A 14,162-nucleotide genomic window follows, 5' to 3' on the forward strand; every position below is an offset into this window, starting at 1 on the left:
AAATAATTGCTGTGGTAGATTAGCTACCGCTTCTACTTTACTGAATTATTTAAACATTAACTGTAGCCCACAAAACGCACATTTAATTAAAAAACTAAACAAAAACATCTTATTGCTGTCTTACCTTTATGTATCAATGAAATCCATGCACCCCTAATTTTGTACAAAATAGTTCATCCAAAGCCAAGTTTATCCTCGGCATGTCTTTCATACTCCGTTTGAGAATCATCAAACTGTCTCGAAGCAAAACTTTCAGCTCCGGTCTTGGTCTTCCTTTAGTTATTATCTCCTGCTTTAATTGAAAATCCACTTTAGAAAACTGTTTAAGTGTAGAAATGTAGTCTTTCATGTTGACGTTGGAAGAGAGAAGTAAACAAATATATCGCTGTACTTTACTTATTTGCCTCACTTTTTGGATGSAAATGGTAACATATTACAGCATTCTGAGTTTTGTGATAAATTTCAATTATATTGTACCCAGGCAAAATACAAAAAAATCGCCAACGCCTTCCCTCGTCAGCTTGTATTCATGGTGAGACAAGATTTATTGTATTCTAAGGTTTGTCCTCGTTTAAGGACTCTTTTGTTTGAAAATGTTGATTTTTGTGATGTAAAATGCAATAATAAGTTTATAAGAAGCCGTTTATCCAGTTATTGTGCCACCGATGTGCTTAAAAGAGAGTATATCCTTAGGGACTTTAACAAAGAACAAATTAAAAAGATTAAATCAAAATATTTGTTTTCCACTTCCTTCCAAAATAAAAGATATGCAATTTAAAAACTTTACTTATTTACTGTGTGGCTAGCTCCATGGCTAGCTCACTGCGTCTTACTCTGCAGTTGTGCAGTCACAATATCTGGGAACATGAGCGCCCCCAACGGTGAGGCAAGAGAACTGCCTGCCTCACCTGGAGTCTGTTCTCTGCCGTTTCTGATCGCTCCTCCGCACACAAAACACGATACACACACAGTTGGTGACAAAAAACACTGTACATTATATACATAAGCGAAATTATGGAAAATYAGTCCATATATTAAATGTTTCTTAGCCATTTTATTGCCGGCGTACAGACAGGATGAACATGCTGTCATATAATGGCAGCCAGTGCAGTTAGTGAGAGGTTGCGTAATCCCAGGTCAGGCTCAGCTCCTGACTGGCTGCCCTTCTGAGTATTTGAATGGAAAAATGCGAAAATCCAGCGATTTTGAAGAAAAATTAATCAGAATTGGTTAAGCTAAGTAAAAAATAGATACTTTAAAACCACAGGGTGAAAATAGCAATATAAATGATTTTATATTAGGTATATATTATTTTTCCATGATGACAGCTGAGGCTCTGCCTCACCTGCCTCCCCTGACCGCACGTCACTGGTTAGGACAACAGAAACTAACCAAGTGACCCTGATTAAAAAAGTTTACATAACATATTTCATGCCATGTGTTGCACCCTCATGGAACCAGCAGCACCAGTTCTGGCTTTCGCTTCGGGTTCTGCCCCCAGGCTGTTTTGGTGCAGTGGTGCAGTACCTTTTCTTCTGGCGACTGAACCCTGCAGCCTTTTTTTTTTTTTTTTTTTTTTACATCGGACTAAGTTATTTGTGTTTTGTATTGTTTTTTTTGTTTTTTTTTGGCATGTCAAATAACTTGTCGGTCTGCCTGACCTTGGATTAGTTTCAACTGAATGCCTCGTTTTTTACTTTTCATGTCCCTTTTCTGTTTTATACAGTTCAGTTACCTTCTAACACAGATCCTTTGTTAATATAACTTTCTCATGTGGTTATGAATCTAGAAAAATCAGTGTGTTATTGGGTGAAACCATGATATTTTTTTCAGTGTATGTAAACCTATGAGCACAACTTCGGTTCTCTATCTTTATGCCAAATGTACAAAAAGTAAAAATAATAAGCTACAGTAGCAGTCATGACTTGAATATTCCTTGCTCACCACAGGACAAAGCTCTGTTGCTTGTCTGAGCTGTGTTCAATTCAGTCAAATAAAAGCATTTCCTTTGGATTTTATATGTAAGGTTTTGGCATTGCAGGTTTGCAGTGTTACTTTTGTTTTCTGGTATTTTAATGATCATTTATATTCAATAGGAGGGTCATATTCACCAAACAATGTGTCCGACTCCGAGGGGATATTTCATACTACACAGATTCCAAATGAAAGCATAATAAAAGATGAGCATCTCCAGTAATTTGAAGTTGACCTAGTGTGGAAGAGGAAAGTTGGTGTGTGAGGAAAAGCGGTTCCAACTAGACATAGTTGGGGTTATTTGTCTTATATCATCAATGTCTTGTGAGTAATCTTTGTCAAGTGACTATTTGGGACCACAGACACGGTTGGTGTCCTTTCTCGACGGGTTCAGTGCCTCCTAGTGGTCAAAAAAGTGAACTACGAACCGTCTTCAATTTTTACAAAACTGTTTTAAATATCGCATTGCTTTTCGTCGCTTTAAGACTTTTGTTTAATTATTATAGCATTTTCCACCATCGGTAAGTATTTCGTGCATACAACAACTTTCTTTGAGTTCAAATTGTGAATCGGTGTGGAGATCCGCTCCCCGTTGCTGCATCTGCGCTCTGACGCTAATGAAAATTTTACCTTTTTGTTTTTTGCATCCAGGAGGACGTCTGAGTTACAGCAAGAAAACAGGCAACCTGTCGTTTTTCCTTCACCATCCGCTCAGGAATACTAATCACAGTCAAGGTTTTGCATCGCATTTTCCTGACAGGATGTCATCTGAAAATGCTGCGTCACACGAAGGTAAGTGTCCTCACTGCACCAGGGCAGCCGCAGAACCTCGCTGTGTCCTACTGGAAGTGTGGTTCAGACAGGCATCTTACAGTTGGATCTATTCACGGAACATAAAATTAATACAGATTTTAAATCCTTAACAGTCTCAAACGTGATCCCCCTACCTCCCCATATGTATTCTTAAAACGGGGGAAAAAATATTGCTGCTTAAGTAATGTGGTATAAATATTAAAATACATTTTTCAGTATTGCTTCATGAAATTCAGTAAATGAGCTTCCCCAACTTCAACATCAGCCTTTCCTGTTCTGAGATGCATTCCTGATCATTATGCATCATTTCATATTGGACTAAGATGTTAGCTTCAGGACTCTAATTGTAGATCTTTCAGTCAGCTGGTCTGATTTTAAAAAAATTTTATACAACTATTTCCAACAAATGTAACCTCAATACACTTTATAAAACACTATTGACATTACAGCTTATACTCAGAAATAAATTGTCAGCTCAGTTTTTTCCTCCCACCCAGAAGTACTTTTTTGGAGTACTTTCTACACAAGCCTTTTAAATTACAAAAGCTTGTAATTTAAAAATGACACATGTACATTACATGTGTAATGTACATATGTCATTTTGTTTTTTTTACTTTTGCTTTTACTCAATTTGGCTTTGGGGCCCTCTTGTTCTGCTAACAATGTGGACTGGTTGCAATAAACAGATTATTAAATAGTTAAAAAACCTGCCATACTGCATCTCTGACTGTGATGTTTACATTATATTCTATAGGCACGTATGGGATGGGATGCATTTATTGGCACCAATTTCCTTAACTTTGGGGGATTGGTGATCGACTGATACTTACATGTGAAGTCGATATCCACTGATCTTCTCGACCTCAGAAAAGGTTTATAAATCAGCCTCTGTCCTCTTCTGCTCTGCAGTGAGAGGTTTGACTGACTGACCGGCCCACCAGGTCCGGTGGACCTGAACGTTTCAGACCTGACGTTCAAGTCAGGCTACATTTAGCGACATTTCAGAGAAAAAAAACTGGAATCGGCCAAAATCAAAATCGGCAGGTAAGGCTTTTTAAAAATCGGTAACCAGGGATCAGCCAGAAAACTGCAGTCATAACTTATAAATTGATGTAAAACAAAAATTTGTTTTAGATATATAAATAATCATGCTCAGCAGCAAACTAAAATATATCTCCAACTACAGATGCAGCAGCTCATTTGATTTATTAATGCAGCAGCCATGTAGCGTGATGTAAAAACATTTTGCTAGACAATGCCAAATTACAACATTGAAAAGTTGTAGTTATAATGATCAAACTCACCATTTTGAAGCCAAAGAACCATCATAAATACACAAAACCAGCCACGAGAATCAACTCATCTAAACTCCGTTTCACTCAAATACAAACATTGTAGCAAAAATGTTCGGCTGTTGAACTGGACCGTTTCAGGTCGCTATGGAGTTTCTATTAGCAGCTCCACAAATCTCTCATAAACATTACGTTACCAGGAAAAAAACATGTTTTTATCTTGTCTTTATTCTATCCTCTCTCCGTGAAGGATAAGTTCCTTCTTTGCAACATTATTTTGCTTGCTTATCTTCTACGAGAGCTTTGGGGGGTTGGATGCTCTCTGCACAGCAGCTCATATCACTGTGCAGTGCAGAACCTACTGCTGCTGCATAATAGCTATGCAGGACAGGGGACCCTATGCAAGAAAGTATCAACAAAGCGTGTGTGTTTCCTTCTCTTTCAGGCAGCCAGCCATCTCTCGAATCAAAAACTGAACCCTTGAGGATTGTACTGCTGGGCAGGACTGGGACGGGCAGAAGCTCCGCAGGAAACACCATCCTGGGTAGACCGGCCTTCTGGGTTGAGCTATCCCCCTCTTCTGTCACCACAAGGTGCAGGAGACAGACTGGGACAGCAGGTGGTCGAAGTGTCTCGGTAATCGACACCCCAGGGTTCTTCCATACACACCTGTCCCCGCAGGAAGTCATGGCCGAGGTGGGCCAGAGCGTTAGCTTGTACTCCCCAGGACCCCACGTGTTTTTGGTGACCCTGCAGCTAGGGAGGTACACCCAGGAGGAGAGAGAGACCTTGGAGTGGATCAAGGTGATGTTTGGGGCTGAGATATCCAGATTCGCCATGGTCCTGTTCACCTGGGGGGACCAGCTCCGAGGCAAATCGGTCGAGTCCTTCCTGGACGAGAGTCCGGAGCTGTCCGGGTTCGTCAGCAGCTGCCATGGGGGGTATCACGTCTTTGACAACAGCAGGCAAGAAGGGACGTCGGAGTGCCCTGAGCAAGCCTTAACCCTTCTTAAAAAGATTGACGAGATTGTTTCAAACAACCGAGGCAGCTGCTACAGCAACGTGACTTTCAAGGAGGCTGAGAGTACAATCAGGGAGGCGTGGGAGAGGATACTGGAGGAGAGAGGATCCAAACTTCAGGCGTCTCTTAAGGAGACCGAAGGAAAGGAGAACGTAAAAGACTTGGAGAGAGAGAGGAGAGAGGAAGAGGAGGCCAAGAAGAGAGCCGAGAGGCTGTTCTGGTGCGAGCTGCTGACTGCACTGGGCAGAGRGGCTGCAGAGGGGGCAGGCATCATGGGAAAGGACAAGAGCAAACCAGTGAAGAAGGCGAAGGTGGTGGAGAAGGCGATGGGTCTGGCGGCGTCGCCGCTCTCCATCAGATCCGCTGCGAAAGTGCTGGAAGGAGCGGTGAAAGAAGGCAGCAAGGTACTGCAGAAACACAAAAAAACCCTGCTGCACTGACAGACTCGCTGACGACACGGTGGTTTGAGTCTCTGAATCAAGATGGACAATCTTTATTACTACAAAGACGCAATGTGTTGAAAGGAAGACTCACAACAGCTTTCTGTTGATCACATCAGACACTTTCAGTCTCTCCACGTCTTAAGAGCACTTTAAGACCAGGAAGTAGTGTGAATGTTTCTGAAAACAAAACATGACCAGATCTTTGAGCAAAGAGAATTCCTCGTGTAATAAAAGCAAAAAGTGGATTTCTGATTTCATTGACCAACACTTTTGAAATAGAAACGAGAAAGTTTAGCTAAAGTAAAACACTGCAGCTTCTTTGGCTTTTCATAACACAATATGATGTTACGCCCTTTTTTTTACCCCCCCCCCAACAACAACAAAAAAAACAATTACACAGGACAAGGTAAACAAGAAATACCATAACCGTAACAAACTTGGCAATAGCAAATACAGTAAGTTATTCAGGGAGTGCTTATGAATGCAATCTGTGAGAAAACAAAACATTGGGGTTTTCACATGTAGGACTGGACGTTTGGTGACGTTTAGTTTAGGAACCTCTCACGATTAAAGCTACGGTCTACCTGAGTGCTCAAAACACCGGCTGAAACAACCTACAAGTTTGTTTTCGTGTGTTCGACATTCAAAACCGTTAGTACAAAAAAACCAGGCTGGTTATTTCAAAGAGCTCCAGAGTCGAAAGCAGTTTCTGAAAAAGGAAATGTTGGGACAAAAAAAAAAAAAAAAAAGCGCACTCTCCTCGCTGTAATCCGTAGAGAACCGGCAATCAACGTCTCGCGTCCTATTTGCGTCTCAGGAAAAAGCAGAATGACACATGCGTGCCGCATTGTCGCGCACGCACTTATACGATTACGCACGAACACAGACTTAAAGTACCAGTCAAACAAAACAAAACAAAAAAAAATCTATTTAATTTTGGTCTACAAATATAAGACCTTTAGTCCCTTTTGCTAAAGTACAGCTACAGGGAAAGGCATAAGGATTCTGCTGCGACGCCGAGCTGTGGCAGGCACTGACGTGAAACCTAAACTGGCATCGGCAGGCTCATCTTCCCTCTTCCTCGGAGAACTGCAAAAAGAGACAAGAAACTGTGAGAACGCACTCTTTTTTTTTTCTTTTTTCTTTACCTTGGGAGATAGGCGATTGAACTCGGTGTGCGGATTTCCTCACCCCTCGTGACGTAAAGGTAAAAGAAGTCGCAGTAGAAGATGGTCTGAACGACTCCGGACACAATGGCGATCTGGTCATAGAAGCCCTCAGTGTGGTAGCGCCACACCCAGTTGGCGATGTACAGGGCCCTGTAGAGGCCGAGGAAGAACAGGTAGTGGGTGGTGATGGACTCCGCCTCGCCCGTCTTGGTGATCATGAAGAGCTGGGGCATTATGGCGACAGACTCCAGGAAGATGGAGAAGGTCCACAAGATCTGGAGGAAGAATCGAGGAGAGGGACACGCGTCCGTTTCTACCTTCATCACGTAAAAAAAAAAAAGTGTTTTCAGGATCTGCGGACTCGTGTTCGTTTACCTCTAGTGGAGTGAAGGCGTAGTTCTCCAGGAAGGACAGGCCGATCACTGGAATCAGCAAGAACTCCACTCTGAACGTGTCGTTCTCTGAATCGTACGAGTTCCTGAAGCGCATGTAGATCAAATACACCGTAGCGTAGGACAGAGCCAGAAACACCACCTGAGAACAGAGTCGAACACTGATTAAAGACACGACCTTCAACGTATCACTCGCTGGCTTTGCACAAAGCTGCCTGCTTTGCATCACTGCTACGGAAAAGAGCTGCTCAACACATTGAGCTGCTAACATATGTGGTAGCTGATAATTCAAGTACCATCCATTTCAACTCTGTGTGTCAATCGTTTATTCAGCCAGTTCCCTAATTGTGGGAAATTGGCCAATTCTTACATGAGAACCCGGTCTTATCCATTGATCTTATCTACCTCCACAAAGGTCTGAAAATCAGCCACTGTCTGCTTTCGCTCTGCCGCGAGAGCGAAAGGAGACAGTAACAATAGTCACCCCACTGTTGCCAACTCAGTCGTTACATTTAGCAACCTTTTAAACCAAAATAAAATCAGCATCAGCCAAAAATCGGAAATCGGAATCCGCAGGTCAGGCTACTTAATGATCAGCCAGAGAAATGCAATCATAGTAATATTTTCTGAAGTACTAAATGTTGGGCTTTAATCAGCCGTTTGATGTTTTAGACATTGTATCGACATGTTGATGGAGACATGTGAGTGGCCTGTAACTCTTGTAACACATATGGACTTTGCTTCACAGTCCCCTCAAGGCTGCAGTCATCCGCATTTCTTATGCACACTTCAGTCACACTCTTTTTTCCATCCACTTAGTTTCACATGCTTGGATACAACAACACTATAAACAGCCAGTTTTTATAGCAAAGACCTCTTTAGTCTCATTGTGTTGGGTCTGCTGGACGGTACGTTTTATTTTCCGTATTTTTTACTCATTGGTCTCATTCAGGTTTTTGTGAAATGAACACAAATAAATGCTTGAAGATCATCATAGTGCTTGTAATGCATCATGTTACTCTAATTTATGAAAATGAACCTGCAAATGTAGTCGTGTACAAAGGGGAAGTTACAAAAGGCCCACACACACACCTAATCTTTGGAAGAAAGCCCGTTAATCAGCGTGAGCTCTCCAACGTACCTTCATGACTGTGTTGTAGGCTGAAATGTAGACTGTGAATAGGTCAAGGTACCTGGTGGTAAAAACAAGTGCAAAGAGCACCTGAGACCTCCCAGAGATGCCTGCGAGACAGAGAAAGCTTGATTATGAGCAGCAGTGGATAATAGCACCTTCATGCTAATTATTAGCATTAACAGTCGATGTAATTGAGCTTAATGATAACCCCAGCGTGATAAAGTAGGAGGAGCACTGTGGTTTGTTGACACTGCCACGTAGCCTTTACACACATACAAGTAATCGTAACTGTAGCCATAACTGTGCAAACTGCAGCCATAAAATTAGTATTTTTAATAGCTACAGAAGGCTTTATGGTGACCATGCAAACCATGAGGAAATGAAGCATTTACACTGCAAATACACACAAACACACACATACATACAGTGACGCCGTGCAGTCATACAGCAGGAAATCAGTTATTTCTGAGGTAGCTCACCAGCACAAGATTTGGACCTCCATATCTTCATCAACAGGATGAGAATAGCCACCAAATGGGACACGTCACCTGCCAGCCGAAAGATGTTCATGCTGTTGCACCTAAAGTCCTCACAGGCCTTCAAACTCCCACAACACTGACTTCTGAGTTGTTGACCCACAAAGGGAAAATAAGCTCGTAGCAGATTAAGAGAGGAAAAAACAAGCTAGCAGCTTCGCAGTTGACGTGAGACGGCTCTGTTGGCCGCTTGTCTGAAATATGAGTATGTAAACAGGTAAAAATGTCCGCAATTTCCAGAACAGACTCCTGGCATGAGAGAGCAATGATGGTTCCAGAGGCAAGCTGAGAAGAGGAGGTGACGTGGCTGTCAAGCTAGCCCGATTAGAATCTGACAGTTACGTCGTTTTCTGTTTGCTCTTTCAAAATAAAATTGTTTACTCTTGGTTCAGATTTAACCCATGTAAAATCGCGAAGAAAACGTCTCATTCACGAGTTTCACTCAAAGAAACAAAAATATAAGCTGTCGTTTGTGGTCATTTTAAGCTAAATTCTATGTGTGTTTTGTGCAATGAAATAGTAAGCTTTTATTTTGAAAGCTCATAATTTTATACGGATTTCCTGTGTTGTTTTTTCTTACTGTGTGGAACTTGACAATCTAGAAGAAACGGCATTTTTAACCTGTAAATCCTTAATTAAGCAGCAGGTGGCGAGAAGCTACCAGGAAAATACAAGGACAAAAACATCTCTTATTCAATAAATTAGACTATACGTCTCGTTCGTCAGATTAAAAGTAAATTTTTGAAAATAACAAACTTTAAACAGGTAGTGTTTTTTTTTTGGTCTGATGTATTCTCATTTTAAATGTCATATTTTCATAATGAACAGAAATGAAGATGTTCAAAAATCCATTTGTGTGTCACGCGTTTCACTTAATAAAGTTCCGGAAATGAACGGACTTTTCAAGAATATTCAAATTTATTGAATATGTCTGTCCATCCATAAACAAATTTCTAAAATACTTTTTATATATTTTTAGGGACATTTTTAACAGTAATAAAAAAAAAACCGGTTTCAACAGGTTTTAGTTCTGGCATCACTTACTCATCACTGATATAGCACCTAATGGTGGGTATGGTGACTTGGTTACCTCCTCCCACCCCCACATATATATATATATATATATATGTATAGAAATCCCAGACAGAGCTGACCCATGTAAAGGCTGCCAAAATAAATGAGCTGAGCAAAAGGTTATTGGAACTAATCTGACACCAAGACCTGATTAGAAGCTATTTATACATACACACAGCAGGGTGAGGATGCCTGACTGGTGGTGTTTTCCTCACATGATGGAATGTGGGCACGTCGGTTCATCATATTTATGTTTTTGCAGAAAAAGATAGTTAGTTGGTTTAGTGCAGGTTAAAAATGTAGACTTTTTAAGATGGCTGTGACACTTCCCCCATCAAGAGCAATCACAAAGTTCAGATTAGGAAAAAAAATCTCCCCTGTTAAACACTTTCTAGAACCATTTCACTACAATTACATCTGTCAATCTAGAGTATGTTTCTATCAGTTTTTTGTATTTAGAGTTTGAAAATGAAATGTATTTTATGCTTAGGGAAAGAAACAATATATAAATGAGCAGCAATGAATCTTCGATTTCATTATCTGACACTGTGGACAGATTACACTTTAGACAGCTGAGTTTGATGACTCGGTTGTTTTAGAAAGAAAACTGCTGTGCTGATGGTTAAGCTGTTTAAGAGATTTTCTCTTCCTGGAATCAAAGTGTGAAATCCCTCCCTCTTTTTCTTGTTTTCAAACTCACCTCAAAGGCGGGTTGTACCTGCATCAGCTGAGGGTGAAATATGATTGGCTGCAGCCTCTCGGCAGAAATCACACCAGGTCTTCTGCGATTCGTAGGTCAGAGAACAAACCTGTTTCTGTTTCCAAGGAGTGAAACTCACACAGTCGCTGTAACCGAGAGGAGAAATGGAGCAGCATCAGCTGGACCGAGAGACCTTTTCCTCTTCCATCTGTCTGGATCTTCTGAAGGATCCGGTGACTACTTCCTGTGGAGACAGCTACTGTATGAACTGTATTAAAAACTTCTGGGATGATGGTGAGAAGGAGAAAAGCTACCACTGTCCACAGTGCAAGATGACCTTCACCCAGAGGCTTGTGCTAAAGGAGAACACCATGCTAGCAGCTTTGGTGGAGCAGCTGAAGAAGATTGGACTCCAAGCTGATCCCTGCTATGCTGGACCCGAAGATGTGGCCTGTGATTTCTGCACTCCGCAGAGACGAGGCAAAATCCAGCAGATGATCCAGAGCAGGGAGGAAGATGTGAAGCTGCTTCAATGGGAGGTGGAGGCCATCAATCGCTCCGCTGATAAAACAGCGGAGGACAGCGAGAAGATCTTCCCCCAGCTGATCCGTCTCCTCCAGAAAAGAAGCTCTGAGGTGAAGCAGCAGATCAGATCCCAGCAGGAAACTCAAGTGAGTCGAGTCAAAGACGTTCAGGAGAAGCTGGAGCAGGAGATCACTGAGCTGAAGAGGAAAGACTCTAAGCTGGAGCAGCTCTCACACACACAGGATCACAACCAGTTTCTCCTCAACTACCCCTCACTGCCAGAACCCAGTGAGTCGACACACTCATCCAGCATCAACATCCGTCCTCTGAGACACTTTGAGGACGTGACAACGGCTGTGTGAGAGCTCAGAGACAAACTACAGGACGTCCTGAGAGACTCACTGACGGTCACTGAGGTGGATGTTCTACTGTCAGAACCACAACCAGAACCAAAGAGCCGAGCTGGGTTCTTGAAATATTCACGTGAAATCCCATTGGATCCAAACACAGCAAACACACAGCTGAGATTATCAGAGGGGAACAGGAAGGCGACGGTGACGACTTGGCACCAATCGTATTCTAGTCACCCAGACAGATTCACTTACTGGTGGCAGGTCCTGAGTAGGGAGAGTCTGACTGGACACTGTTACTGGGAGGTGGAGTGGGGAGAGAGAGTGTTTGTAGCAGTCGTATACAAGAATATCAGCAAAGCAGGAAGAAAGGATGACAGTAAATTTGGAGGTAATGACAAATCCTGGGCTATAAATTGTTGCAGATCTAGCTTCGTGCACGACAACGTCCCAACCTTCATCTCAGGGCCGAAATCCTCCAGAGTCGGGGTGTACCTGGATCACACAGCAGGTCTTCTGTCCTTCTACAGCGTCTCTCAAACCATGACCACAGAGTCCGGACCACATTCACTCAGCCGCTGCACGCTGGACTTTTGGTTTGGCACACCGGAGACTCTGCAGAGTTCTGTAAACTCGCATAGATTATTTTCAGTTCTTTCTGATTGTTGATCACATTTTCTGTGCTCTGGTGCCTCTGATCCGCTGCTCTGTTCACATTTTGCATGTTTCCATACTTCTGTTTGGATTTCTACTGCTTCTGAAAAAAAAAAACAAYCATTGATCATTGAGTCGATCAGCAACCTGGGAGCATTAACAAATGCTGTTCACTTACGTTGCTTTGCATCTCAATGTCACCTTTGAATGTTCAGTGAATATTTACAGACAACGCTCGCCTGTATTAAATACTGATTTTTTTCTACGAAACATGTAATCATAAAAAAGACATTATGAGTGACACTATCATTAGAAAAATGTTAATATTTGAAAAATGTAATATTATTATATTTGCCAGTAGGTAACATTGATGCTCAGACAGGGAGGAAGCTCCTGATCGTCTCCTCCTCCCGTCATGCCCTGCAGAGGACTGATTGACGCAGCACTTTCAGTCTGTTCTGAGTTCACACAGCACAGTAGAGTATAGACAGGATTACAATCAGTGGAGGAAGAGGAGGACAGACAGTAAAGGATTAAAAAGACAACCGCAACTGGGATGAAATAAGAGAAATGCAACAAATGTGAAACTAAGAGTAAAAAAATATGGAGGAATAAAGGAAAATTGCTAAAAAAAAAAAAAAAAAGGAAGAACATGGGAGCATCGGCCTGAAAAGTGAACGCGGGGTTAAAAAAAGTGAAAGCCTGAACAAGGAGGATCAAACACATCCGAGCAATACAACAACGACTGAACTGCAGGGTGAGTAGAGATTTTGATCAGTTCACATCTTTTTTTTTTGATACTCAGAAGGTGTGCACATGAGGGAACATGTGTTTTACTTTAGATGTTTGCATTTCAGCAAATTGTTCACATTTTATGAGCACAAACAGAAGCCGACAACGTTGGTGTGCCTGGTTTTTGTTCAGAATCAAGCCGGTGCCTCTGCCACCTTCAGAAAAGAAAGGAGGGGGGGGAAATATCAGTCTTATTATTAAAAAAAAGAAAAAAAAAGAAAGAAAGAAATCAATGTCATTATTATGAGATAAAATGTGGTCGAATTTAGTAATGTTTATCAAGCAGAAGTGATCAAAATTATATAAATGAGGAGATTTTAATGCAAAGCTTTAATGGTCTAAAATACAAAAAATTAACTTAGTTGAGTTGATTTTACATCTTTATTCCAAAAGGGTTTTTACCCCTTTCACTGTTCCCAAAAAACAGGGATAAAAATTCAAGAGGAGGAAAGTTTGTTGTCCTAAAAGAAAAAGCTAAAACTAAACAGGTGTTGTTTCCTAAGTAAGTTTTTCTGTCCTGGAAAAATATCTGTGTATTTATGATAATTTTCAAGATAACCTATTTGCATAATTATGATCATACAATTAATGTGTCTGAGCTGCTGCTGGCCACTGTGCCAAATAAAACAGGAAACATGACACTAATAATGTGCCAATCTTTCTGAGTTCGACTAAATTTAATAAAATCAATCTTAGCAACACAAACGCAAAGGTAATTTTCTATTTAAAGCCACTCAGGAAACCTTTGTTTCATAACTCGCCACTGAATGTGTCAGGTAATAATTCAAACCTTTTCCAAGACAGTGACTTCATTTCCTCCTTTTAATGACCTGCATAAAGACTACTTTGCATAATTGCTTCTCTAAATGCCATTTGGCAGCAATGCCCCCGCCGGGGCATAAAACTCTGCTGTCCACGCTGTGCGAGTCATGCTTTTTTTCTCTTTCTTTTTTATCTTTTGACAGCAGACTTCCACTTCTGCCACCAAGTACTTTTGTGTTTTTGAGAAACCAAAACAGGATATTTAGCTGAAAAACTTCTGCACTGGTGAGAAGTTCTCCATCTTTAAGGTCTTTAAGGAATTCTTTTTTTTTTTTTTTGTGCAAATTTTTCTTTACAAAAGTTCAGATTGAATGAATAATGTTTATTGATATCAACTTTTTAGGCCTTGTCCCGGATTTTTGATTGGACCGAGGCCTGGACTTTGATTCAGCCACTTAAGCACATGATTAAAAATGTCAACCTTTAGAAGCTGATAGAGTAATTCCTTAAAGGCTTGTTTCTGTATCCAC

The 14,162-nt window shown here is 41.3% G+C and overlaps 2 protein-coding genes across 3 annotated transcripts; one reads left to right on the plus strand and one right to left on the minus strand.

Annotated features, from left to right (window-relative positions):
• Positions 1-1,305: 1,305 nt before the first annotated feature.
• Positions 1,306-5,936, plus strand: LOC103468438 (GTPase IMAP family member 4). Of its 2 annotated transcripts, XM_008415529.2 has the most exons (3): positions 1,306-2,495; positions 2,626-2,766; positions 4,525-5,936. In XM_008415529.2, the coding sequence occupies exons 2-3, from the start codon at positions 2,736-2,738 to the stop codon at positions 5,538-5,540; spliced, it is 1,047 nt and encodes a 348-aa protein (XP_008413751.1). In that variant the 5' UTR covers positions 1,306-2,495; positions 2,626-2,735; the 3' UTR covers positions 5,541-5,936. The 2 variants fall into 2 exon arrangements, with proteins under 2 accessions (XP_008413751.1, XP_008413750.1); XM_008415528.2 differs by lacking the exon at positions 1,306-2,495 and having other exon boundaries at positions 2,521-2,766.
• On the minus strand, positions 5,578-9,541 carry kdelr3 (KDEL endoplasmic reticulum protein retention receptor 3). Its single transcript, XM_008415527.2, has 5 exons — positions 8,719-9,541; positions 8,246-8,346; positions 7,088-7,246; positions 6,735-6,987; positions 5,578-6,632 (listed from the first exon to the last, which is right to left on the minus strand). The coding sequence occupies exons 1-5, from the start codon at positions 8,807-8,809 to the stop codon at positions 6,589-6,591; spliced, it is 648 nt and encodes a 215-aa protein (XP_008413749.1). The 5' UTR covers positions 8,810-9,541; the 3' UTR covers positions 5,578-6,588.
• Between the last annotated feature and the right edge of the window lie 4,621 nt (positions 9,542-14,162).

Source organism: Poecilia reticulata, linkage group LG8 (assembly GCF_000633615.1).
Source record: "Poecilia reticulata strain Guanapo linkage group LG8, Guppy_female_1.0+MT, whole genome shotgun sequence".
In the NCBI taxonomy this organism is placed as follows: Eukaryota; Metazoa; Chordata; class Actinopteri; order Cyprinodontiformes; family Poeciliidae; genus Poecilia; species Poecilia reticulata.

Bases quoted from the DNA above. Each gene is read 5' to 3' on its own strand.
- kdelr3 (XM_008415527.2), bottom strand. From the start codon at position 8,809: ATGAACATCTTTCGGCTGGCAGGTGACGTGTCCCATTTGGTGGCTATT. The intron at 8,347-8,718 runs GTGAGCTACCTC...TCTGTCTCGCAG, and splicing joins GAGGTCCAAATCTTGTGCTG to GCATCTCTGGGAGGTCTCAG. The intron at 6,988-7,087 runs GTAAACGAACAC...TTCTTCCTCCAG, and splicing joins ACGCCTTCACTCCACTAGAG to ATCTTGTGGACCTTCTCCAT.